The sequence below is a fragment of the Dendropsophus ebraccatus genome, chromosome 7 (assembly GCF_027789765.1).
Source record: "Dendropsophus ebraccatus isolate aDenEbr1 chromosome 7, aDenEbr1.pat, whole genome shotgun sequence".
In the NCBI taxonomy this organism is placed as follows: domain Eukaryota; kingdom Metazoa; phylum Chordata; class Amphibia; order Anura; family Hylidae; genus Dendropsophus; species Dendropsophus ebraccatus.
This window is the reverse complement of record NC_091460.1, coordinates 55249800-55274671: the sequence shown is the minus strand read 5'-3', so window position 1 is coordinate 55274671 and position 24872 is coordinate 55249800. Positions and strand designations below refer to the sequence as shown.

General features: G+C 43.5%; 1 protein-coding gene across 3 annotated transcripts in view; it reads right to left on the bottom strand.

Moving 5' to 3' along the window:
• WDR19 (WD repeat domain 19) overlaps positions 1-21571 on the bottom strand; it is a 47113-nt gene extending 25542 nt beyond the window's left edge. Inside the window, exons 1-14 of one of the 3 annotated variants that reach the window (XM_069977530.1) lie at positions 21488-21571; positions 20342-20590; positions 10435-10706; positions 8301-8392; positions 7507-7572; positions 7289-7414; positions 3398-3513; positions 2118-2233; positions 1932-2012; positions 1696-1808; positions 1071-1244; positions 793-863; positions 436-608; positions 87-201 (exon numbers count right to left, since the gene is read on the bottom strand). In XM_069977530.1, the coding sequence (XP_069833631.1) occupies positions 87-201; positions 436-608; positions 793-863; positions 1071-1244; positions 1696-1808; positions 1932-2012; positions 2118-2233; positions 3398-3513; positions 7289-7414; positions 7507-7572; positions 8301-8392; positions 10435-10440 (1249 nt within the window). In that variant the 5' untranslated portion in view covers positions 10441-10706; positions 20342-20590; positions 21488-21571. Of the gene's footprint in view, positions 1-86; positions 202-435; positions 609-792; positions 864-1070; positions 1245-1695; positions 1809-1931; positions 2013-2117; positions 2234-3397; positions 3514-7288; positions 7415-7506; positions 7573-8300; positions 8393-10051; positions 10073-10340; positions 10395-10434; positions 10707-20341; positions 20591-21487 lie in introns of those variants that run through there. The other 2 variants (XM_069977531.1, XM_069977532.1) reach the window with 2 other exon arrangements.
• Between the last annotated feature and the right edge of the window lie 3301 nt (positions 21572-24872).

Below are 24872 nucleotides of genomic sequence, written 5' to 3'. Positions count from 1 at the left end.
CTATCTATCTATCTATCTATATATTAGTGGTGGAGTCATATGTAGACTGAACAAACCATTATATGAGAAGTTAAAATCTGACTCACCGTTCTCATTCAGGGCATAGAACCAGGCACGATTGTTCATTCCTACAGCAACATGATATGGACCGACAGCCACAAAATTGGGCTCCACCTCAACTGAAACTGTGGTCGGCAGCTCCTAAGTAACAAACAAATCAATGTTATGGCTCATGTCATTAATAGACGAGACAATGAACACAGCTACAAACAGGAATTATTGTAATCACTAGGGACAGTAACAGCTGTATGAACAGCCCATAGTAAAAATGCAGCGTGTGAACATTCCATTAAAACAACCATTAAAATGTAGACTTACTGTGCACATACTAACAATAGGCAATATAAAGAAAGTAAAAAAAGCATACTGAATTACCCCTTCTACAAGATTGCACACTGTGACCTCCAGCAGGGAAGTGAGATAGGCGATCTTTGTGCCGCTAGTATCTCCAAGGATAGGAAGCTTGGTTAGGAAGACATTGAGAGAACCTCGCTGGGTGGATACAGCCAATAACTGACCATCATCTGTCCAGGAAAGTTTATCCAACCCTAAAAAAGACAAATTATTTAGAAGAATTCAGAAGGAATGTGATCTTATGCTCGGTAAGACATACCTGATATAAGTTTAGGGGTTATGGTTTAACACATTATCCACATAGGTCATACATGCCTACAAATCATTAGTTTATGCTTTAATTAAATAACCTAAAATATCCTAACATAGGCTGGTTACCTTTAGTTTCATCATCCAGAGTAATGATGGCATACATTTCTTTTAACTCAGTCAGGTCATGGATTTTTATGCTGCAATATAATATGAACAGTACAATAAAGAATTGATCTGAAAATACATATATTGCATGCAAAATCTACCACGTGTTGAATATATGGAGTTCAACCCTTGGCAAATGACGAGTGGTCAGCCGTATATAACACAATGGACGTATGTTCATGTATACTATAGGTTATGTATAGCTTCAGTCAAACTAAGATCAATAAACTGTCTCTTACCTGTTGTCTCCACACGATGCTGCTTTGTTCAGTGACTGGGAAATAGCGATGCTAGTCAGGTTATCCTTGTGGTTGCTTGCCTGGAAAAGTTCCTGACCAATCTCACTCATATGTGTGGAAATTACCACAAAGAACCCAAGAGAGAAGCCTATCATGATGTATCCATCACCGTACCTGTCCAGAGCAGATGTACATAAAATAAAGATGAATGATGGGAGTAGTAGTAGGATCAGTGTCAAGATTCCCTAAAACTTCTTCAGTTCACACATAACAACAAATCAACTCACTTGCTTTTCCATAGAGGATTGGGATCAGATTGAGGAACCCTCCCTAGGAACCAACCTAATCTCAACTATCTGGAAAATAAAAATAGCAATCTGATCTGTGGCATGGGTAAATGTGCTAGTCTTTATACATCTTCCTCCACTAAAACCCCATCATCATCTTCAAGAATTATATACTTCTGGATGTTTATCAGGACTAAAAAGGATTGGCTATGGATTCCTTCACATTGGTGCAAGTCCTCTCTATACTTGGAAGGTCCAAATATGGTAATGAGAATGAGACCTGATAATAAGACCGCCGTACTGTTATATTTATATGTGTATTTCCTCTGATCTCTTACCATCGATGGGACACAATGGCGCCATAACGCTGCTGAAATGCCAGTTCTATTGGGTTGTCCGGATCATTCAGGTTGAATAGAAACAAGGTTTTCTTTCCTACAACAACGCTTACCTAAAATAACATTGGACACATTTGGGATTTATGAACATGAAAGGTGAAAAAAATGAAATATACAATCAACAATAAAATGTGACTAGAGCTAAATAAATGTTTCTGAGGACAAGTGGTTATTACAGTGCTTTCTCCTGGTGACGCCCGCTCATCTGTCTTCATCACTGAGAACTGAATGTCACTTGGTTCCATCCTCACAGAGGTCTGTAGAAAAATAAATAAATAATAAAAATAGGTGTCTACTTACTTTTACTAGAGAGTAAATTGGGGCATAGACTACAGGAACCTATTAGGACATGTATGACATACCTGCCGGATGGTATCCCCTTCCTGATTGCTGATAGTTATCATTTTATCTTCACCTCCCAGAGCCAGTAAATTCTGAGAGCTCCAGCAACCGCAAGTGATCCGTCTAGTGTGTTTACCTGCAGAAAAACACATTACAGGTTTATTAGATTTCATATGAAAACATATTCAGTGTATGGAGCACAAGATAATTCAACAAGAAATTTCTGCATATGCATCTACAAGATCCCCCAATACCAGCATACACAGCTGCACCCTGGAGACAGCTTCCTGAAGGTCACATTGTAGGCGGATGGCTGGACTGCTGACTGAGAGGTATCAGAGAGTCCACATAGTGGTGTTACTTATATTATCAAGTCAAAGGGTCTTATCCTCATGAACCTCTTTAGGCTGGGTTCACACTATGTATATTTGAGGCTGTATTTGGTCCTCATGTCAGGTCCTCATAGCAACCAAAACCAGGAGTGGATTGAAAACACAGAAAGGATCTGTTCACACAATGTTGAAATTGAGTGGATGGCCGCCATATAACAGTAAATAACGGCCATTATTTCAATACCACAGCCGTTGTTTTAAAATAACAGCAAATATTTGCCATTAAATGATGGCCATCCACTCAATTACAACATTATGTGAACAGAGCCTTTCTGTGTTTTCAATCCACTCCTGGTTTTGGTTGCTATACAGCCTCACAAATACAGCCTCAAATATACATAGTGTGAACCCAGCCTTAAGCTGCACAAGTACAGAAGCAGTGCAAAGGAAATCTCTGGCTACATGTTACACAGTCACTAGATATGAGCAAACATCAAGTGCACTCGGGTTTAATCGGTGGCTGAAAACACGGATATAGCCCACAGGCTGTATCTATGTTTTCCAGGACTGCTGGAATGCTGAGAGGCCAAACCCAAGTGTGCTCTAGGCTCCTTCATCTCTAATAGTCACCAAATACACTTGTGGTCATCTACAGCTTTCTTGCTGATACCGAATGGGCGGATTTCTTCTGATGGCCAGAACTGTTAAACATAAAATTCTGATTGTTCTTATTTGCAGTTTTCTTCTACAGGACCCCCCAACTTTTTTTTTTTTTTTTTTAAATATACTATAGCACATTATATTATACATCGGCAGCAAGGCTTAAGAATGAACTATTTTCTTGCATGATGTTCAAATGTAAAGACAATTAATGCGTAGCTTCATCACATGTAGACCACTGTCTGAATGTATTACACACATCCTAGTCATAAGAGATGGTATTCAGACAGACATATACAGCAGCTTACCGAGGATGGGCACTTTCCTAGATGTTTGCAGATTATAAACCAGCAGGTTTCCTTTCGATGTCCCCACAGCCAGCAAGGAACTAGTCTTTGACCAGAGCAGGAAAGACATTTGATCTCTAACAAAAATGCAAAACATGAAGTATAAATCTTATTATATATTATATGACAGTAATGTAGAAACAGCAATTGGCACTACTACCCTCACTCTTTAACTGCAGATCGAGTCCTCTTAGTAGTTGGAGTATGCTTTATACGTCACAAAGGGGGTGCAGACAACTCTAGGTAGCAAAGTCCAGAATATAGACTTGGTAAAGCAGACAATAGAGGGCACTCATCAGATATCTTGAAGTGACGATTTATTTAAGAAAGTGAAACATACAATCCAGCATGTCCGCTGTGCAGGTGGGGGCACAGTCACGCTGTTTTGCGCGCTTCTTCAGGCCTTTCCTGCACATCACTGGTAAAATATCCCTGCATGGTGACGTGTATGAAAAAGGGTGTTACAGATGTTTAAAACATATAACAAAAAATCCATTAGTGATAACCTAATATCTATTACAGAAACAAATTGAGATTGAGCTGATCATTAAGACTGGGCTCTCGCTGGATATATCTAGTTTCTCTTTGTAACAAGAATCTATTACTGTCCCGTCCCTCTCTTCCGTGTTTTTCTCTAACATGATCTAAGAGACATGGATACCTCTTCCCTGTTCTAATAGTAAATGTGTTCATAAAACCTTCTATTTAAGGCATGAATGGTTTAGCCAATATAAAAAATCTGCATTCACACATGACTGCGTACACTAAAGTCTTACAGCAAATCAGGTCTCTTATTTTAAATGTGAAACCTCCTGAAGTAATGATCTTATTTGGGACATAAAATGAGCACCAAGGGCAGTCTCCACATTTGAAGTTTCCCCTTGGGGTTGATCTCTCTAACCTATTCCAGCAAGTTTTTTTATACTACTTAACTTACTTGAAACACAAAGAGATCAGGACAATAATAGGTTCTTGTTACAAATAGAAGCCATATGTATCTGCAATAAATGACCAGAGAGAGACCGGTCTTAATGATTGGGATACTAGGTTATCACTATTGGATTGTCTGTTAAATGTTTTTAACATCTGTAACACCCTTTTTCATGCACGTCACCATGCAAGAATATTTTACGAGTGACATGGAGAAAAAGGTGAGGTCTCAAGAAGCGCACATGCGCGTGAAACTGCTACCTGTGTCTGTGCCTGTGCCCCCACCTGCTCAGCAGACATGCTGGATTGTATGTCACTTCAAGATATCTAGTGAGTGCCCTTTATTTTCTGCTTTAGGGTGCGTTCACATCAAATCTGATGCAGATCCTGTATGTGTTAACTCACCCTTACAAAGACTATACATTATATTGTATATTATGAGCAGCCATTTAGTTGTGCACAGATAATTAAGCTACATTCACTACTCTGCTGTTTGGGAACAGGTGACATGCCTGTAGTCAGACACTGTGGGGAAAATTTATCAAAGGGTGTAAAATTTAGACTGGTGCAAACTGCCCACAGCAACCAATCACAGCTCAGCTTCCAGCTCTGGTGAAAGGAAAGCTGAGCTGTAATTGGTTGCTGTGGGCAGTTTGCACCAGTCTAAATTTTACACCCTTTAATAAATCTCCCCCTATGTGTCACGCAACTAGGGCTGGGCGATATGGGCAAAAAATAAAATCTCGATTTTTTTAAATTTTTTGACGATTCTCGATTTAAATCTCGATTTTTTTCCTTTTTTGCTAAATAAACAGAACATTTTCTCCCTGCAGCATCAGATACTATTTTAATATTTTAGACAACAACTGAATTGATTTCCAGTGTAACAGAGTCCCCATATAGTATAGGAAATCATGTTTGTGCCTCCATCTACGTTGGGTGTAGGAGTGGAGGTATAGTGGATAAGGGGTGTAGTAGTACAGGTATAGATGAGGGGTGACTGGGGTAAAACTGAAGGGGACTGGGGTGACACTAAAGGGGACTGGGGTGACACTAAAGGGGACTGGGGTGACACTAAAGGGGACTGGGGGACACTGGGGGACACTAAAGGGGACTGGGGGACACTAAAGCGGACTGGGGTGACACTGGGGGACACTAAAGGGGACTGGGGGACACTAAAGCGGACTGGGGTGACCCTGGGGGACTGGAGGGACAATGGGGGACACTAAAGGGGACTGGGGTGACACTGGGGGACACTAAAGGGGACTGGGGTGACACTAAAGGGGACTGGGGTGACACTGGGGGACACTAAAGGGGACTGGGGGACACTAAAGCGGACTGGGGTGACCCTGGGGGACTGGAGGGACAATGGGGGACACTAAAGGGGACTGGGGGGACACTAAAGGGGACTGGGGGGACACTAAAGGGGACTGGGGGGACACTAAAGGGGACTGGGGGGACACTAAAGGGGACTGGGGTGACACTAAAGGGGACTGGGGTGACACTGGGGGACACTAAAGGGGACTGGGGTGACACTAAAGGGGACTGGGGGGACACTAAAGGGGACTGGGGGGACACTGAGGGGACTGGGGGGACACTGAGGGGACTGGGGGGACACTGAGGGGACTGGGGGGACACTGAGGGGACTGGGGGGACACTGAGGGGACTGGGGGGGACACTGAGGGAACACTGAGGGGATTGGGGGGGGGACACTGAGGGAACAATGAGGGGACTGGGGGGGGACACACTGAAGGGGACTGGGGGGGGACACTGAAGGGGACTGGGGGGGGACACACTGAAGGGGACGGGGGGGACACTGAGGGAACAATGAGGGGACGGGGGGACACTGAAGGGGACTGGGGGGGGACACTGAAGGCGACTGGGGGGGGACACTGAGGGAACAATGAGGGGATTGGGGGGACACTGAGGGGACTGGGGGGGGACACTGAAGGGGACTGGGGGGGGACACTGAGGGGACTGGGGGGGGACACTGAAGGGGACTGGGGGGGGGACACTGAGGGGACTGGGGGGGGACACTGAAGGGGACTGGGGGGGGACACTGAAGGGGACTGGGGGGGACACTGAGGGAACAATGAGGGGATTGGGGGGACACTGAGGGGACTGGGGGGTGACTGGTGCAGCTGGAGGTGATTGGAGCAGGAGGGCACATACATCTCCTTCTCCTCCTCCTCTCACCTCCGCACACATGCTCTCCTCCCGGCCAGATATGGAGGTCCCGGGTCTGTGGAGGAGGAGGAGCAGGGACTACAGTAGGTGGTGATCGCAGCGCTGCGGGTCACGGAGCTATACAGCGGGAACGGGGGTCTGCACCGAGCCCCCCCCCCATCCCGCTGTATAGCTCCGTGACCCGCAGCGCCGCGATCACCACCTACTGTAGTCCCTGCGGCCTCCTCCTCCACAGACCCGGGACCTCCATATCTGGCCGGGAGGGGAGTGGGACGCTCAGTGGAAGGGGCGGGGGCAGATCAGCGGCGGCGCTGTCAGTGGCTGGAGGCCGCCGGCACTGCACCGCCCCTCTCCAGCCTGGCCACCCAGCATCTTCTCCCCGCTCACCCACACCGCCCCTCTACAGCTCTCCCGCCGGACAGCACCGCAACCCCCCTTCTCTCAGCTCCTCCCCGGCACCGCAGCCCAAAATGATTTTTTGTGAAAATCGAATTTACGATTTTCACAAAAAATCAAATCGATTTCAACGTTAAGCATTCCTATAATTTATCAGATTACTTCACAGTGTACTGTGTTGTAAGGACTGCACTACACAATGCAGATCACTAGAGCAATTCTGCAGACATACAGCCAGGAAGGAATGCTTGGAGATTTCAGAAGTTTGCACATTAATCCCCTCCATAGCTAGAAATCAGTATGAATAGCAAAATATGTCAGTAAAGGCGTTCACCTTACCTCATGCCACTATCTAGCTGGCTTGTTTTACATGTATTCGAGTCCCACAAGTAGATGGAGCTAGATTTTTCAGCAACAATGGCCAGAGCATTGCCATCTTTATCCCAGTCCATAGAATAACATGTACTAAATAAAGAAAAATTATAATGACACAATCAATAGCCACAAAGTAGAAACCACCAGCACTAGAGTTAATCCAGCCCAGTAACTGCACTCACCCTGGTAAGTTAATTTCATCCTTCTTCTGCCCATGGCGATCATAAATCTTCACAGTGTGATCCGCTCTGGAGAAATACAAGTGTGAACATGGCTTTCCAGTTATAGAGTAGTCATCAAACTAAAGTGTAAACTAAGGTTTATAATTTGGTATTTACAGGCAAACTGGAGGAAAAGCTTTTTGGACATCAGGGATAAGATAAGCATGGATTTATTTGAAGTACTCCCATTTTTATGCTAACGCCCACTCCAGATTATTTGTGATATAAAATGCACATGGAAGGGTTTTCCACTTTGGATTTTCCTCCTGCATATTCTTAATGGTTTCCACACAGCAAAAAATGGAGAATTAGGAAACTACAAACAGTCCTGTGGTTATTATCAAATCATTTGTTAATAGGGTTAAAGGGGCACTTTTTATATGTCGCTGCCCTTATGTACAACATATCCTTACCTCCCCATGCTCTCTCTGTGTCCACCTGGAGCGTCTCTGGGTCCCCCGCTGACCACAGCCGACACAGATTTGTGACAACCCACTTAGCCAATCACTGGCCATGGTGCTGTCCCCTCCCAGAAGAGATGGTTAAGGCTACAGTTAGGCTGCACACAGCAACAGAAGCCGCAGGAGGGCACCAGGAGAGCATGGTGAGGTAAGAATAAGATATTTACTTTGTTTTATATAAAGGCAGCACATATAAAAAGTTTTTTAAGTGTCAGAGTTCCCCTTTAGGTGTGTGATCCCAGCTTATCAGGTTAATAATCTATACAGGCCCTATATCATGGAATTAATGCTTACCCTGTAACTACAATGTAATTTCCTAACGTCTTCTGCCACACATACTGGATAGGATGACCAAGCAATCCCTTTTCTGTCAATGAAAACACTCGCTGGAAAACAGAAACATCACATTGTTATTATTCTAAGCAAAATGTGCAAAAATTCCAAGGGCTCAGCGATGTGTTGGTGTTTATTAATATATATATATATATATATATATATATATACACACACACACACATATTGGAAATTGTGAGTCTATTCAGATTAACAGCTTCTGTTGGCACATTTCATATGCAACAAATACAAATCTTATTACATTGTACATGTTTAACCATTGCTAGGCTGTCCTCATGTTATAAGGAAGGGATGGCTCCATGTGGCTCTGAGTCTAAACACTCAGATCCCAACCAATCAAAACTTTTTACAGGTCAAATGTTTTTTAAGGCGACTGTACTACTTTAATTTTACAGCAGCAAAATGATGTGCATAGCTCTTTATTGTTTGCAGTTTACAGGCAAAAATAGTGATATTTGCATTGTAGGCCACTGAGGACATATTCACATTGTAAGCCAAATTTTGGTCTGCGAAAGGCCCAAATATAGTCAATACACCCCCCCCCCCCCCCCCACCCGATAGGGCTGGCTGTAGCCAAAAAGTGGTTACAAATATGGCTGATAAAATAAGAAAAAAAAAACATTTGAAAACACTGGTCCAAAAGCAAAAAAAGGCAAAGTCACTGTAACCAGATTTTTTTTTTGACATATCATAGAGACATGTTAAAAGTTTTCATCAGTCTGGGTCTGAGTGTTCAGACCGATCGGGAGAACGAGTGGGTCACATGATCAGTCGGGCTCATAATGTAAGTCTAAAGAGACCAACTGAATATGCTGACACAGAGAGAGGAGCGGACGCCCTGCAACGCAGTCCTTCTCCCGATTGGTACAGGTCTAAACACTCAGACCCAGATTGATCAAAAATATTTGACATGTCAAAAGTTTTCTATGATGACAGTGACACTTGAAAAACAGCTGAACATTTCTGAGTCTCAGGCCATGTTCACACACCGTTTTATGCAGAACAATTTTTTTTTTCTTTTATAAAATAATGGCTGTAATTATAGCTGTATTTCTTGTGAGTTTTTGCTTTTGGGATGTTTTTGAACTATTTTTTTCTGTATTTGGTTGGTTGGTTGCTTGCTTGCTTTTTTAGCTATTTTTATGTATTTAGGGTTTACACACAAAAAATAGCTAAAAGTACAGAAGAACTGGTCATAAATTTAGAACGGTTGAGAATACATCTGTAATATCACTTTTTGAGCCAAAGTTACAGTTAAATAAACTGTACATGGCCTAATGTGACCAATGTGTCCCATTGCAGGTCTGCATATGTCTTTACACAACACTTCATGTAAGTCAATGGAAATGATCTGAGACTGACTGTACTGTCCCAGCCATGGGACTATCAGCACTGGCAGCAGCCTTGGGAGCACAATGATCCCTATTGGTGTGCAGGACAAGCACCTGTCTCCACTGCACAGTATACTGACAAGGGAAAGCTAATGTCCTGCACTTCATTCATACATTTCCAGGAGGAGTAACAGGGGAACAGCACAATGCACAGCTCTAACATGCTCCAGAACTGTTGGCGCCTACTAAGCTGTGGTGACTGTGGGCAGCGGGGGACCCCTTTAGGCTTGGGGGATGCTCAGACAGCAGGCGGAGATCAGAAGGATGGGGTTTAGCCCTATAACATCTACATTTACCTACTGGAATACTGGAATAGGTTTCCTTCCCCCTCCATGGCTGCAGAACCTGTGCATTGTCTACATGGAGAACAACTTTGACTATTGTTCTGACAGGAGGAACTATTTAATGATCAGAACCATAGAGATGACAGTGATGAGTACAGATCGTCTCTTATGGTTGAGTCCTGTAATCACATCTATGACCAGACAGCTCCCACTTCCAGTCCACTAGAGCAGTGGGGATATAGACACACAGATGACATGCAGTGAGCAGTACACCGGGCACCCCAATGCTGAGGCTATAGCCACACCTGGTGATCATATGCCCCGCATCCCGGAGAGCCCTCGGTCTGTATGAGACAAGGTGAACCCCACACACAACCCCGAAATCTCCGGCCTCCTTACCTTCATTGTGGACACCGTGCTGTTATGTAGTGCGCATGCGCGTACCCAGGGCAACCGGGGGCGGCAAACTGCAGAGCGTCACCTAATTCCATGGTAACCATTCCGCCAATCAAAACGAAAAGATGAGAAAGACGTAACTTCCGTTTCGTTTCTAGCTCAAGTGAATGAATTCTTCTGTACCCAGTGGCCTCCTTAAACGGAATGGCAGCTGCCATTTTATTGGAGACAATAACTTGTTGAAAGTAATGAGATGGACCACATAAATATGGCCGCTGAAAAGGGGACAGAGTGCACAATGTTGTAACATTCGGGGGACTTTACAAATAGCTGTGTTTGTCTAATCGTCGTTTACAGTCACTTCATTGTGCAAAAAATTGCGACTTTTTGTTGCTTTACAAATATCTTATAATGCTGATGTGAGAGCCCCACAGTAGTCTTTGGCTGATAAGAATCTCTTGAATATTGTAGTAATAATAATAATAATGATGATGATGATGATGATGAAAAAGTCGCACGTTTTTGATAAACCTAAACCTGCTGCCAGTGATGGCTTTGGCTGACATTAGTATAACGTATATGGGGGCCTTAAAGGGTACTCCGGCACTTAAAACTTTTTATACGTTTCTGAACTTAATAACAAAACATAACAAACATCCTTACCTCTCTGCTCTCCTCTAGTATCACCGGTGTCCCCCGCAGACTGCAGCGGCAACTAAATCTAAGATAAACTTGTCTTAGCAGTGACAGCCTACTCAGCCAATCACTGATTAAGGGCCCTTTTACACAGAAAGCTTATCTGACAGATTATCTGCCAAAGATTTGAAGCCAAAGCCAGGAATGGATTTGAAAAGAGGAGAAATCTCAGGCTTTCCTTTACGACCTGATCTCTGTTTATAGTCTGTTTCTGGCTTTGGCTTCAAATCTTTGGCAGATAATCTGTCAGATAATCTTTCTGTGTAAAAGGGCCCTAAGAACGGACAGCTCCGTGGCCAGTGATTGGCTGAGCGGGCTGTCACTGCCAAGATGTGTTTACCTTTGAAGTGGTTGCGGCTACAGTCAGCAGGGGACTTCAAGAACTCCAGAGTAGAGCGGAGAGGTAAGGATAAGATGAGATGGCATCCCCGCGCCGGTCTGGTTATGTAAAAAAAACACAAAGCGATGTACCTTGTGGTACATTTGCTTTAAAACCTCTTTTTATTGCAGACATATCCATTAAAATATGCAACATCACTACGCCTCTACTGTAGCGGAATTGTTATCTGCCTGTGTTGGAGAAAACATTTGCTTTTAGGCCAGTTTCACACCTACCGTATCTTCTGCAAGTTCCCAGCGATTTTCCATAGCGATACCCGGTACTCTCATTTTCTATTGCTTTACATCCTCACAGTGGAGTTTTCATTTCGCTGCGAGACTGTAAAGCCCCTTGCCACTTAATCCACTGCTGCCGGGCTAATACATTACCAGCCCATGCTCCCGCTTGCTTTCCAGTACCAGGTATCGCAGTGAATTTGGATGTGGAACTCACAGTGTGAAATCCGCTGCAACATGGTATGTGTGAAACTGGCCTTACACATTTTACCTTTAATTCTCATATATCCTTATTGACTGTCAGGTAACATTTCACCTCAGCGTTTTTGAGCCAAAAAAAGCTATGCACCAATGGTGGCCTCTTAAAAAAAAAAAAAAAAAAAAAAAAAAAAAGACTTTGCTTCCCTACATAGTAATGTGTTGTACATTACACTGTCTGACACCATGTATATTATATTTGCATATATTATGGAACACTGTTATACATATAGGGCCACATGTATCATCCGGCGAACGGATGATTTTTGGCGGAAAGTGCCGATTTGCGTATTATTTTATACGCAAATGGCCGATTTGCGAATAAAATAATCGCAAATCGGCACTTTCCACCGAGTACGCCAGGGGGCGGAAAGGGGGCGGGAAGTGGGCGGAACGGAGGGCGCGGACTCAGAGTCCGCGCCATTTATCATCCGTTCCGCCCAAATGTACGCCGAAAACCTACTCCAGTCCTCAGCTGGCGTAGGTTTTCGGCGGTGCGCACCGGCGCGCACAGGATTTATGTACAGGCAGTCCGCCTCTACATAAATCCCCGTACCGCCGGAGCTGCGGGGGCATTTTTAAGTCCGGCGTAAAAAACGCCGGACTTAATAAATGCCTCCCATAATGTTTATGTTTGCAAATGACTATGATGTCTCTGATTGTGGGCTGAGCTTCTTGATGTTAAATACCAGCCTCTCATTGTGTGTGATGCTTGGAAAAGATCTCATTGAGAGATTTAAACATTGTGTAGCACATGATGGGTAAATAAATGTATCAAATTATTTACAATTACTGGAGTGCACCCCCATGTAGTTTGCCTCCTAGAATGTAATCTCCCCATGTAGGCATCTGCCTATAGGTAACCCCAGTGTCAGTTTGTTCCTCCAGTAAGTAGTATTTCTCATGTAGGCATCCCCCAGTCAGGGGCGGTCTTGGCATTTCTGGGGCCCCAAGCGAAGTTATGTCTGGGCCCCCCCCCCCCCTCGACATGCGCTCCACAACAATAGACCGCTGTGTGCTGCCCCCAGTACTATATACCCCTTGTGCGCTACCGCCAGTAGTATATACCCCTTGTGCGCTTCCCCAGTAGTATATAGACCCCTGTGTGTTCCCCCAGTTATATATAGCCCCCCATGTGCTCCCCCAGAAGTATATGGACCTCCTGTGTGCTGCCCCCAGTCGTATATACCCACTGTGTGCTGCCCCCAGTTGTATATACCCCCTGTGTGCTCCCCCACTAGTATATAGCCCCCCCCCCGTGTGCTCCCTCAGTGGTATTTACCCCCCCTGTGTGCTCCCCCACTTGTATATAGACCTCCTGTGTGCTCCCCCACTTGGATATAGACCCCTGTGTGCTCCTCCAGTAGTATATAAACCCCCTGTGTGGTTCCCCCAGTAGTATATAGACCCCCTGTGTGCCCCACCAGTATTATATAGACTCCTGTGTGCTCTCCCAGTAGTATATAGACTCCTGTGTGCTCTTCCAGCAGTATGTAGAACCCTTGTGTGCTGCCCCCAGTAGTATACAGACCCCTGTGTGCTCCCCCAGTTATATATAGACCCCCTGTGTGCTGCCCCCAGCAGTATATAGACCCCCTTTGTGCCTCACCAGTAGTATATAGACCCCCTATATATTCCCCCAGTAGTATATAGACCCCCTGTGTACCCCACCAGTAGTATATAGACCCCTGTGTGCTCCCCAGTAGTATATAGACCCCTGTGTGCTCCCCCAGTAGTATATAGCCCCCCCTGTGTGCTCCCCCCTTGAATATAGACCTCCTGTGTGCTCCCCCAGTTGTATATAGACCCCTCTGTGAAGCCCCAGTAGTCTATAGCCCCCCTGTGTGCTCTCCCAGTTATATATAGCCCCCCTGTGTGCTCCCCCTGTTATATAGCCCCCCTGTGTGCTCCCCCCATTTATATAGACCCCCCTGTGTGCTTCCCCCATTTATATATTCCCCCGCTGTGCTCTCCCCCAGTTAAACAGACCCCTGTGTGCTCCCCCTTCCATATAGTATATAACACAATAAAACAAACACTTATACTCACCTGGGTCCGGGCGTCTCCTCTTCTCTTCACTCTTGTCGCCGGAGGAAGGGTTTTCCCTGCGGTCACAAGAGGCCGCGCTCCCCTTGTTCTGACGCTGATGCTCCAGTGATGTCACTGGAGCGCCGGCACCACAAGGACAAAGTGGACACTTTCTGTGGCCACAAGAGTGACTGACAGGAAGGGAGCCAATGGCTCCCGCCCTGTCAGTGCTGCTGCTTCATGTAACTATGAGCGCTCATTACGAGTGCTCATAGTTACAGTTCAGATCGCAGCAGCGAGTGGGGCAGCGGCCCTGTCCAGTGGTCTTGAGCACAAGAGCGGGGTGTGGGGGCCCCCCTGGATGTTGGGGGCCCCAAGCGATCGCTTGGGTTGCTTGGTGCCAAAGACCGCTACTGCCCCCAGTAGGTAGTCCCTCCTAGGTAGTTATAACCACCAGTAGGTAGTATCCACAATGAAGTAGTTAGGTTCCCTCTGTGCTCTTATTTAGTAGTTTGAACCCCCCCCCCCCCCCCCCCCCCAAAAAAAAAAATAAAAAAAAATAGTTAAGTAGAATTACAGATGTGCCATCACATTTGGTTTTGGACAAGATAACTGTAGTTTTGCTCTTGTCTTCTTAGGAGTCTACTCATGTTAAATAACACTAAAAGGCATTTGTCACTACTATATGGCAGATGTGTATATCAGAAATAACCAAGTGCCAATAACAGTGGGGATAATTTAAACATCAATATTGAAAAAAGAGAGGAAGCCAAGGTTATGGGAGAAGTGGGGATCACAAGTTTATTAAATCCTGGAAATCTCATATAGTAAAATATTTACATAAATAGCTTAAAAAAACAGACACGTGATGTAGGTTCTATAATATCCATGTTGGACAAGTCTTGAATTCCACAGTTCTTAACAGGATCAAAAGACGGTCCATCCACGTCACCAGTTGTGAGATTTAAAACAACAAAGTAATAGAAGCATAATCAGTATGTTTCCATTAAAGAGATTTTCCCCACAATCAGTTGTTTTTATGAAAAAGCACCAGTATACATTCACTATATAGTTTGAATCAACCCCAAGAACAGATAAACGGAGCTTGCGTTTACACGGAGAGATTTATCTGACAGATTTTTTAAGCCAAAGTCAGGAATGTATTTGAAAAGAGGAGAAATCTCATTCTTTTCTCTATGACCTTTTCTCTGTTTATAGTCTGTTCCTGGCTTTGGCTTAAAAAATCTGTCAGATAAATCTGTGTGTGTAAACGCAGCATTTGTCTGAGCCCTTGTTCTGTATTTTTCACTTCTTATTATTTGTGCTTCTCCTTTATTGTAGCTAGATAGGTGGTCTGGATACACCCATCATGTGATCGCCACGTCTGAGTGGGAACTATGGCTGCTAGAAACTTTGTAAGTGGTCAGAATTTATTTAAAAAGTGACTGATGCTCCTCTGTCATCTAATCCGCAATGACAAAACCAAACGTTACAAACATGCTGGGAGTTGAGTTTGCCATTGACTTACATGACAAACATTCTCGCAGCATTTTAATCTGCGGATTTATCGCAATAGTTAAACTCGCGGCAGATCTGCCCGTGTGAATTTACCCTAAGTAGGAGCAAAGGAAGAAATGAAGCTCTAGACAAGTATATCAGTAATGGATACAACTAACTGCATGGAAACCACCTGGATATAATTATTGAAGGTTGTGAAAACCCTTGTTGCTTGACTGGATTTGGGTCATATACAGGATAATAATCCCAAGCTAACTAGCAAATTGACATGTAAATAACTAAAGGAATGAATTCCAAGATGTTGGAATGGCCAAATCAAAGCCCACGTCTTCAAACCATTCAGATTCTCTAACAGGATCCTAAGGCATTTGTGGTGTCCCACCATAGGTGTTGCTTGCCTGAACACCCCTCACAAAAGCCTGTAACTCAAAGTAAAGTAGTAATGAAGTCATGTATAAGTTTTGCCACTAGATTTCAGTAGTATGTGTATTCGTGTATATATATTGCACAGCTGTAGTGAACTAAGGGTTATTGTTTTATTTATGATCTGCACACCAATGAGAGCTTCTCTTCTCTACTACCTATCTCTGTCCTCCTTTCTTCTTACACTCTCTTCTCCACCACTCGCAAAAGCTGTTACACACCCTGTAGGAAGTTGTCACATGGGGAGAGGAAGTGTAGACCCACACTTAGTCAGTCTTAGTCAGGTTCCTATAGAGGTGGACACAAGACAAGACAGTCCCTGCTGTAGTCAAGCTGGGCCCTGGATTATGCCAGGTCCCCTGACAGGGACAAGAGTGCAGTCAGTTCTCTTCTGTTTAGGGATGGTCCGAAACTGCCGAGGTTCGGGTTCGTATGAACCTGAACACTCGGCATCAGATTCCCGCTGTCTGCCCGCTCCGTGAAGCGGGTGGATACAGCGGGAGGACCGCCTGGAAAACTGGGATACTGTAACGCCTGGAGTAGTGGATCCACTGGACCGTCACCAGCGATGGCACTAACCTCACCAGGGAGCGGAGTCTAAGGGGCCGCTGGTTTTCACCAGAGCCCGCCGCAAGGCGGGATGGACTTGCTGCGGCAGGCGACCCCCAGGTCGCTACCCCTGGCTTGGTTGCTGGTGACGGCAGACGAGGCGTGGCAGGAGCAGTAGGCAGGAGATGGTGCTGGCAGAGGTCTGTGGGTGTAACCGCAGGTGACAGGCTGAACACAGGAGCAATGGTATCACAGGGGAACAGGAACCAGGAACAAGGACTAGGGACCAGATAGCGGATAGGAATCAGGAACAGGGACTTGGGACCAGGTAGCGGATAGGAAACAGGAACAACAGGGGGCTGGGCCAAACGCTATGGGAAGCATGTAGAGGCTCCAACACAAGGGACAGGGCATGCTGGGATTTATAGGGAGTGCTAGGTGCAATTAACCAATTAAGGGCGGACTGGCCCTTTAAATCCGAGACAGCCGGCGCGCGCGCGCGCCCTAGGAGGCGGGGACGCGCGCCGGCCGGCACAGACGGAGACAGGAGCGGAGGAGAGGTGAGGCGCCCCCAGGGGCCGAACTAGCAGCAGCGCCGGGTCCCTGCACAAGGACGCCGGCGGCTGCATGGGGCAGAAGGAGGTCGCGGCGGTGGCCCGGAACACGGGCCGCCGCCGCGGCCGTGACAGATACAGCCTATGGCTGTATCCCAGTTTTCCAGGCGGTCCTCCCGCTGTATCCACCCTCTCCACGGAGCGGGCAGATAGCGGGAATCATTACCGAGAGTTCGGGTTCGTACGAACCCCAACCGAACTCAGTTCGGACCATCCCTACTTATGTTTCTCAAAAAAAGCAAGACACACAGATCAGGCATCCCTTCTGAGTTTGCCAGGGACCTGGCTCTAACAGACCAGCTGTAGTGTACGGACGCTTATGGAGAACACAGAGACTTTCTTCTTCAAAGCAACACTCCTGCCTAAGATGCAACGCTAAACACCTACAGAGAGGACAAGTCAGAGATTACCCCAACCCACGGTGTGAACATCTCTAAAAGTGCAGGAAAATATCCTAAAGTAGAGGAACTGATTCAGATAGAGCAAAGCAGCCAAGAGCCTACGTACTCTATCTCGCAGCGCGGGTGAAACTAGATAACTTTGGACACCTTGCTCAACTCTGGTAACAAGGTTTGGGGCTTGTGTCACAGTGGTAGGACAGGTAACTCGACACTGCAGGGCAAAAGGTGGTATAGTGACAAAGGTCGAAACACGGGCACAAGCATTTTTCTTCTTTCAAGTATTTTCAAATATTCTTCTTTTAAAGTTCCAGCAGAGTACAGTATTACAATTAGGTTGGGACTCTCATGACCTACTCCTCTCCACTCCTCTGAACTGTCTTTACTCTTCTCAGGACGCAACCAAGTCAGCACTGCTACGCTACTCTACTCTACCTCATCAGCTCTCAGTACAGATCCAGTGGGAGTCAAGTCTGTATCTGTTACGTATTATTTGAGCCACTTGCATCACAGAAGACTTATCAGTGAAGAATGAGTTTATTTATTCGATTAGGACTCTGTGATCATTGCACCAGCACCTACACACAAGCTACACCGTCCTTGGGTCATTTTCCCATTGTGTGGGTGGCGGTACCGACAGTCCGGGTTGGGTCATAACTCCACTCCGGACCACTGTGATCAGCGCCCAAGAGACCCATCACATCCCAGCAGGTCACCAACCATTGGGGAAGGGTATAGCCAGCCACGAAAAACTAAAAACAGTTGTGCCTTTATAACTGTGTGCTGAGTTAGCACTGGCATTACAACATCCTACCACCTGGCTGAGCTATACTCCACCGACTAACCACCACAATAGTGAAGTCACACTCTACCACCTAGCAAGTGACCTATTGAGTAAGCACCACACATTGGTATAAACCAATGTCCTTTAACATCAATGAACTGAAGCAGGGCTATAAAGAACTTTGTAGGAGACTGATATTCTCCTGCAGAAAATATTTCTTGTTCCTAAAGGTATATGTTACTGAATTACTGGATGTACATATTGTATAGATATGTTTTGATGAGCAACCACAATTGCTTCTCTGAGCTCATGTCTGACATCCTCCCTTCTCAGCTGTCAGGACAGGAAGGTGAGGACAAGACGAGACAGCGGGCCCTGAAACTGAACCCACCCACTGTCCTACCTACTTGCCTCAATCGGCCCAAGGCATCTGCGGACAACCACAAAGGCGTTCCCTGTACTAGATACGCGCAACACAGAACAAGACAAACACAATAAAAGGAGGTCAGGAAGCCAAGTCAGAACCAAACGGGCAATGCAGTACAAAGTCGGTGAGCAAACTGATAGCCAAAGGTCAGACGGGAGGTCAGGTAACAGGTATATCGAGCAGAGGTGTTAGGTACAGGGATCGCAGGAATAGACAGGGGGAGCTGGGATCAGGGAATAAACCTTAATAGCCACCGATCAGGAACTGACGGCTGGCTCTTTAATTACAGGACCAGGAGCCCGACCAGAACGCGATTGGTCCGGACTCCTGAGTCCTGATACATGACACATGTGAATCAGCAGGGTGGGTGGCCTGCAGCCTAACTCTGCTCAGCTGAGCGTAACTTCGCTCAGCCGAGCAGCTGCGAGTCACTGGAGCCCTCGGTGCCCCTGGTAACCAGAGACGCCATCGGGTCTCCATGGCGTCACACGGCCATGGCCAGGAAGGTGGTGCTGCGCTCTAGCCGGGGAAAGCGTCAGTAAGGTAAGTTTCTGACATCAGCATTATGAGCGCAGCACTGGTCACCACTTCTTTCTTTTTTTTCCACTATATGACTTCCTGAACATATAATTATTGGAGTTTATACTCTCTTTTATACATGACTGTATATATTTGTGAAAATATCTTGGGGACAGATTATGTCTGTGCACCTCGACTATGGTATAAAATGCACCAATATATATGATACGTTTGGCACGTGTTCACTGGAGACAAATTTATCATGTGTTTTAATCCCATTTATGTTTGTTATATGTCATAGGGCGTGACTTAATGGGAATGGGCATGGCCTAAACTCACAAAAATGTACTATTATTTAGGAATAGATTTTTTTGATATAAAGTAAGCCAAATTCTAGTTGGTATAAACATAGCTGGAAAGTCTAAAGAAGCACCAATATATCAGACAGCACAAGCCACTGTGAAAAATTTGGAGCATCTTTAGGCGAAGTTAATGCAAAATATTAGACAGTATTAGTCAATCTGTCCCATAACATTATAAGTTATATACACTAGCCTGAGGTGTGATGTCATCAAAGACCGTTGCAACTGGAAAGAAGTGGATGTCATTGCTGTGTGTGGTGCTGTTTTAGAGACAGGATTAGTGATGTCTAAACCTAGAAGGTCATTCAGACTAAATAAAGGAAATAGATACTTGGAGTATCAGAGATGTAAGTATAAATTAAAACCTTAGTGACCTTCATCCATCTTCACCCCTATAACCAACATGTCACCATCCACTTATTTTAGCATTACGCCCATATAGTGAGCACCAGTAAAGATTTAAGTAGGTTTAAACATTGTTCACCAAATAAAAAAGGATAGAAATGTACCATTTTTTATTTTATTTTTAGCCTTGAAAAAATGTCATGAGGAACCAGAGCTCGTGGAGGCGCCAATCCAACGCCGACCTCCTACAAAGTGAGTCAATGAATTCCTCACTATTTTTTGAATAGCTTGTTGACAGAAGAAAACATTGAGGTATTTCCCTAAAAGTCGAAAAGAATGAAAACCATCATTCCCATAATGTTTGTGCCTCTCACCTGCACTTTGTAAAGGTTTTTTATTCCCTGTCTTCATTGTTATAAAGGGGTCCAATGGTTTCAGTAGGTTACAGTAGGTGGAGTGATTTTATCAATGATATATATTTTCCTGTGTTAATAACCAGGTTTGGGGACATACATGGTGGGCTCCAGCTTATTGCTCCATTTTCTGTTATTTTCCTGTCCCTCCATAGATGTCAGTTGGCAGGAGCACATGCACGGCCATGAGCCATCCAAGCTCTGATTTGCCTGGAGGATAAAAAAAAATCTAATTGGAAATGGCTTATCATTAGCACAACAAGGAAGTCAGGACTGCAAACACTTTGCAGATATTGTTATAAACTTCAGCCAATACTACACTACAAGTGATCACTACCCCAAGCCAAGGTGTAATGGTAGTATGACCATGAATAAGATCACCATGAGTAGTCACAATGCATAGACTCTTCTATATGTCAGGTACCCTTATTCTTGGAGAAGCAATAAAAATTGAAGAATTGGTTACACACTTGTGGAATTGGAAACTTTGAAACTTTTTTCCGTCTTTTTTTCTGTCAGATGGAAGGTACTGCTCCAACAGGACAATTTATGGTGGGGCTGGATTATAAATGCACTTATTATTATAAGCTGCACACACGTTACTTATTTATAATTTTTAATAGGCGCGGAAGTGGGGGTGGGGGGTTGATGGGGAGGTGTGGGCACTGAGGGGGCATCATTTCAGGTTTCGCCTCAGGTGGCCGAAAATCTAGAGTTGGCTCTTATTATCACTGATTTTCTTAATACTGTATTTTCCGGCGTCTTTGACCGACTTTTTAACCCAGAAAAATCTTCTCAGAAGTTGGGGGGTCATCTTATACGACGGGTATGGTTGCCCCATGCGGTGTGGGAGGCTAAAAAATGGCCGCATCCCCACCGTACAAGGCGAACCCCTGACAATCTTCTTAAAAGACAGGGGTTGTCTTATACGCCCAGTCGCCTTATACGCTAGAAAATACGGTAAATTTAAAATATGGGGCCTCCTAAAGTTGTATAAGATTATTTGGAAGTGTCTTTAGTTTGTGATGGTTGGCCTGCAGATTTATTCTACATTTTAATGATTGACATATTTTACTTTCACTTCACAGAATAGAATATATGGCCTACCTTGGGCTGAAGCCAACAGAATCATATAAGCCCAAAGAAGATGCACCTGAGTCAGTGAATACAGAGGAGATTCCAGTGACACCTAGAAAGGAGTAAGACATGGATTTACCCTTATCAGTATTCAAATGTCACAATTTTCTTCATTACAAATTAGTAAAATTCTCTGTATTTCTCAAATTCAGATCCATAAACATAGAGGAAATGCCCATGAGAAAAGCCAGTGATGTGACATTAGATACTGTGCTGAGTGAGCATAATTATTGGAAGAAAGGACATTAACATCAAATTGCAGCATTATTATTATTATTTAAAATATATATATATTCTATTCACTTTTGTGTTGTTTTGTCTTTTTATTACTTTATCGGGTGGCATTTCAGGATTATCAAGTCTACATCTAAGGGGTCATTCACACGTTCCACGTACAGTCCATATATACAGACAATGTGCTATGGACAGCACTTTATTATGATGCTGTGAGCTCCGAAATTGGTTAAAGGGGAACTATCAGCAGGTTAGACAAATCTAATCTGATGATATGTCCCTACTGCATAGAAGGTGCTGAGTTGGAAGGTAATTCTCTTACCTTCCTCCTCAGCGCCATTCCGGTGCAGTTAGCAGTTTGCTTCCAGTAGGAGCACTAGGGCACCCGTTAGGAGCACTGCCTGCCCCCATAGTGCCGATCTGGCCCGTCCGCTGGCTGGCCTGCTCCATTCATTATCATTAGAAAGGGGTAGGCAGGCTGGCCGAGGGCTGACCAGCACTATGGGGGAAGGCAGTAGTCCTAACGGGTGCCCCAGTGCTCCTACTGAAAGCAAACTGCTAATTGCACCGGAATGGCGCTGAGGAGGAAGGTAGAAGCCATACCTTCCACCTCAGCACCTCCTATGCAGTAGGGACATATCAGCAGGATCAATAAAAGTCTCATGATATTCATGATCCCCTGAGATATTAGCCTCTGAGCCCAATACTATATTGCAACCGATGAATACAGGTAGAACATGCTTGCATGCGTCGGCCATTGGCTGTATGATTGTGCCACATTTTTAATATAGCATGGTCACTGGTGGCCGTATGCAGGCATGGTTTCACTTCTTCTTCTTCTGCATTCTGCAGTCACAATATAGTCCCAGACACAGCTTATTATTTGGCTGCTAGGGAATGAGCGTACTGCTAACTTTTTAAATGCTGAAAAAAATGAAAAGAAAAAAATACATTATGAATTGTGCAAAAGTACATTTTATTGTTGGAACAAGGAGATTAGAGTCACTTAGTAAAAATTTTGCCTGTTTGTTTGGCATACACCCTTTTTTTCCGAGGTCCATGAAAGATCTGTAGCTGGGCTCCATGATTCATTTGCCAGCCTATGGATGCCTTATTGAAGGAACTGTTCTTTGGTCCTCTGATCTTACTGTATCTTTTGCTTTATTCTTTATGGCGAAGTGTTTGCTTCGCTTTTGTTGGTCATGTATTATGCAAACTTGGAAAAATAATAAAAATTATTTAAAAAAAAAAAACAGGCAAAATTTTACAGGACAGAAATGGTAGTATGGTGTGCTCGACTGAAAAAGTCTATGGGCGATCTGGTATATGTCAAAACCTTGAGTGCACTAACTAGTTCTGCACCTGTTAGAACTATAATAGATATGTGGTATAGAGATAAAAAGTGATAGGCTCTCAAAAGGCGATTGACATAGATAGATCAGAATAATATATACAAATATAGTTGGATTATGACACAATGGATCTCATGATTACCGAATTTATGGGTTTAAAATCTAGTTTTATGTACTGAAAAATAATAATACAGAAATAATACAAAAATACAAATATATATATGAAAAACGAAATAAAAAAATGAAATTGTATCTCAATGTGCTATGATGAACTTTTCAGATCTATCTGCATACTTGATCGGTATTGACTTACTTATGTTTATTTTACCATGCAGTATTAGTTCATATGCAACAATAAATAAAATAAAATATAGAGTATAAAAAGATGATAAAAAATGTTAAAAAAATGATGGAATGAATATTGCCACTTTTAAAATAGAGAAAGCGGTGCAGGGCCCTTGCTTTACCGCATTTGCAATTGTTAGGTTCCCGTTTACATATCCCTTATATCCTTAGATAGGACAAATATATAAAGTCAAGTATGTATATATATATATATATATATATATATATAAAGTCAAGTATATATATATATTTTTATGTGGTGGAAGTCCACCTCTCACCAGTCCTTGTGGGTTATAGGAGCTCCTGTATAGTAGTTATATCGCAGCAGCTGACGTGTGCGGTGATAGTGGATTCCTAGACTCCAGTGGAGTGGGTAATTCAGTCTATCTCAATCTCTGGTCTGGATCTGGTCCGGTTTACAGATCATATATGAGACTGTTCTCACTTGTGCGTATTTTTTATGTCCATTTTTTATTCATGCGGTTCTTACCATGGGTATCTAGTGATCCAAAAATAATAATAATGATAATGATACAGAAGTTTTGCACATGAATAAAGTCCGAAGTGGAAAAAAAAGAAAACAAAACAGAGAGAAACACAAATGAAGCATGATCCATGCCACAATATACAAAGATATAAAGGTAACTCGTCGAATCCCTATTATTTTTTATATATATATATTCATATGTTAGTATGTTAAAGGAGTGTTGTGCTTGTTGTTGCGTCTTTCTTGCGTTTTTCATGCGTTTTTTGTTCTTGTCTACTGATTTGTTCTTTTGGTGTTTTTCATACGACTTAGGTAAATTTTCTGTTATATTACTATGTAGCTTAGTTTGTTGTATGTATTACTATGTAACTTAGTTTGTTGTATGTTTATAGTCCTCTTATGTGTACATAATGTATATTGTTGTTTGTGTTGGTTTTGAATTGGTTATGTTGTATGTAATAAATGTCCCTAATTGGAAATAAAAATAAAAATAAAATAAATAAAAGGTTAAAAATAAAAATAATAATAAAAATAAAAAATACACAAAAATACAAAATAAATAAAAGATAAAAATAAAAATAAAAAATAAAAATAAAAATACCATTATCATATATTTAACAATATAGAATATATATGTCTATATATGAATAGACTACATATAGCGTATGTTTAACAATGTAAAATGAATATATTTATATATGAATAGAATTACATATAAAAATTATAAATAATGAATATATGAATAAATTGGCATAGAGAAATTACAGGTTATGTTAAATCAAAAATCTAACAGGGAACAGTTCAGACACCGATATTGAAGTTGAATACTGAGTTGTTCGTGGGTGAATCCCACGATACTCGCGCTTTCTAATTTTTTATAGGATATCTTAGAGTAATTATACATAAACGATAACATTGTTTATATATGTATACACAA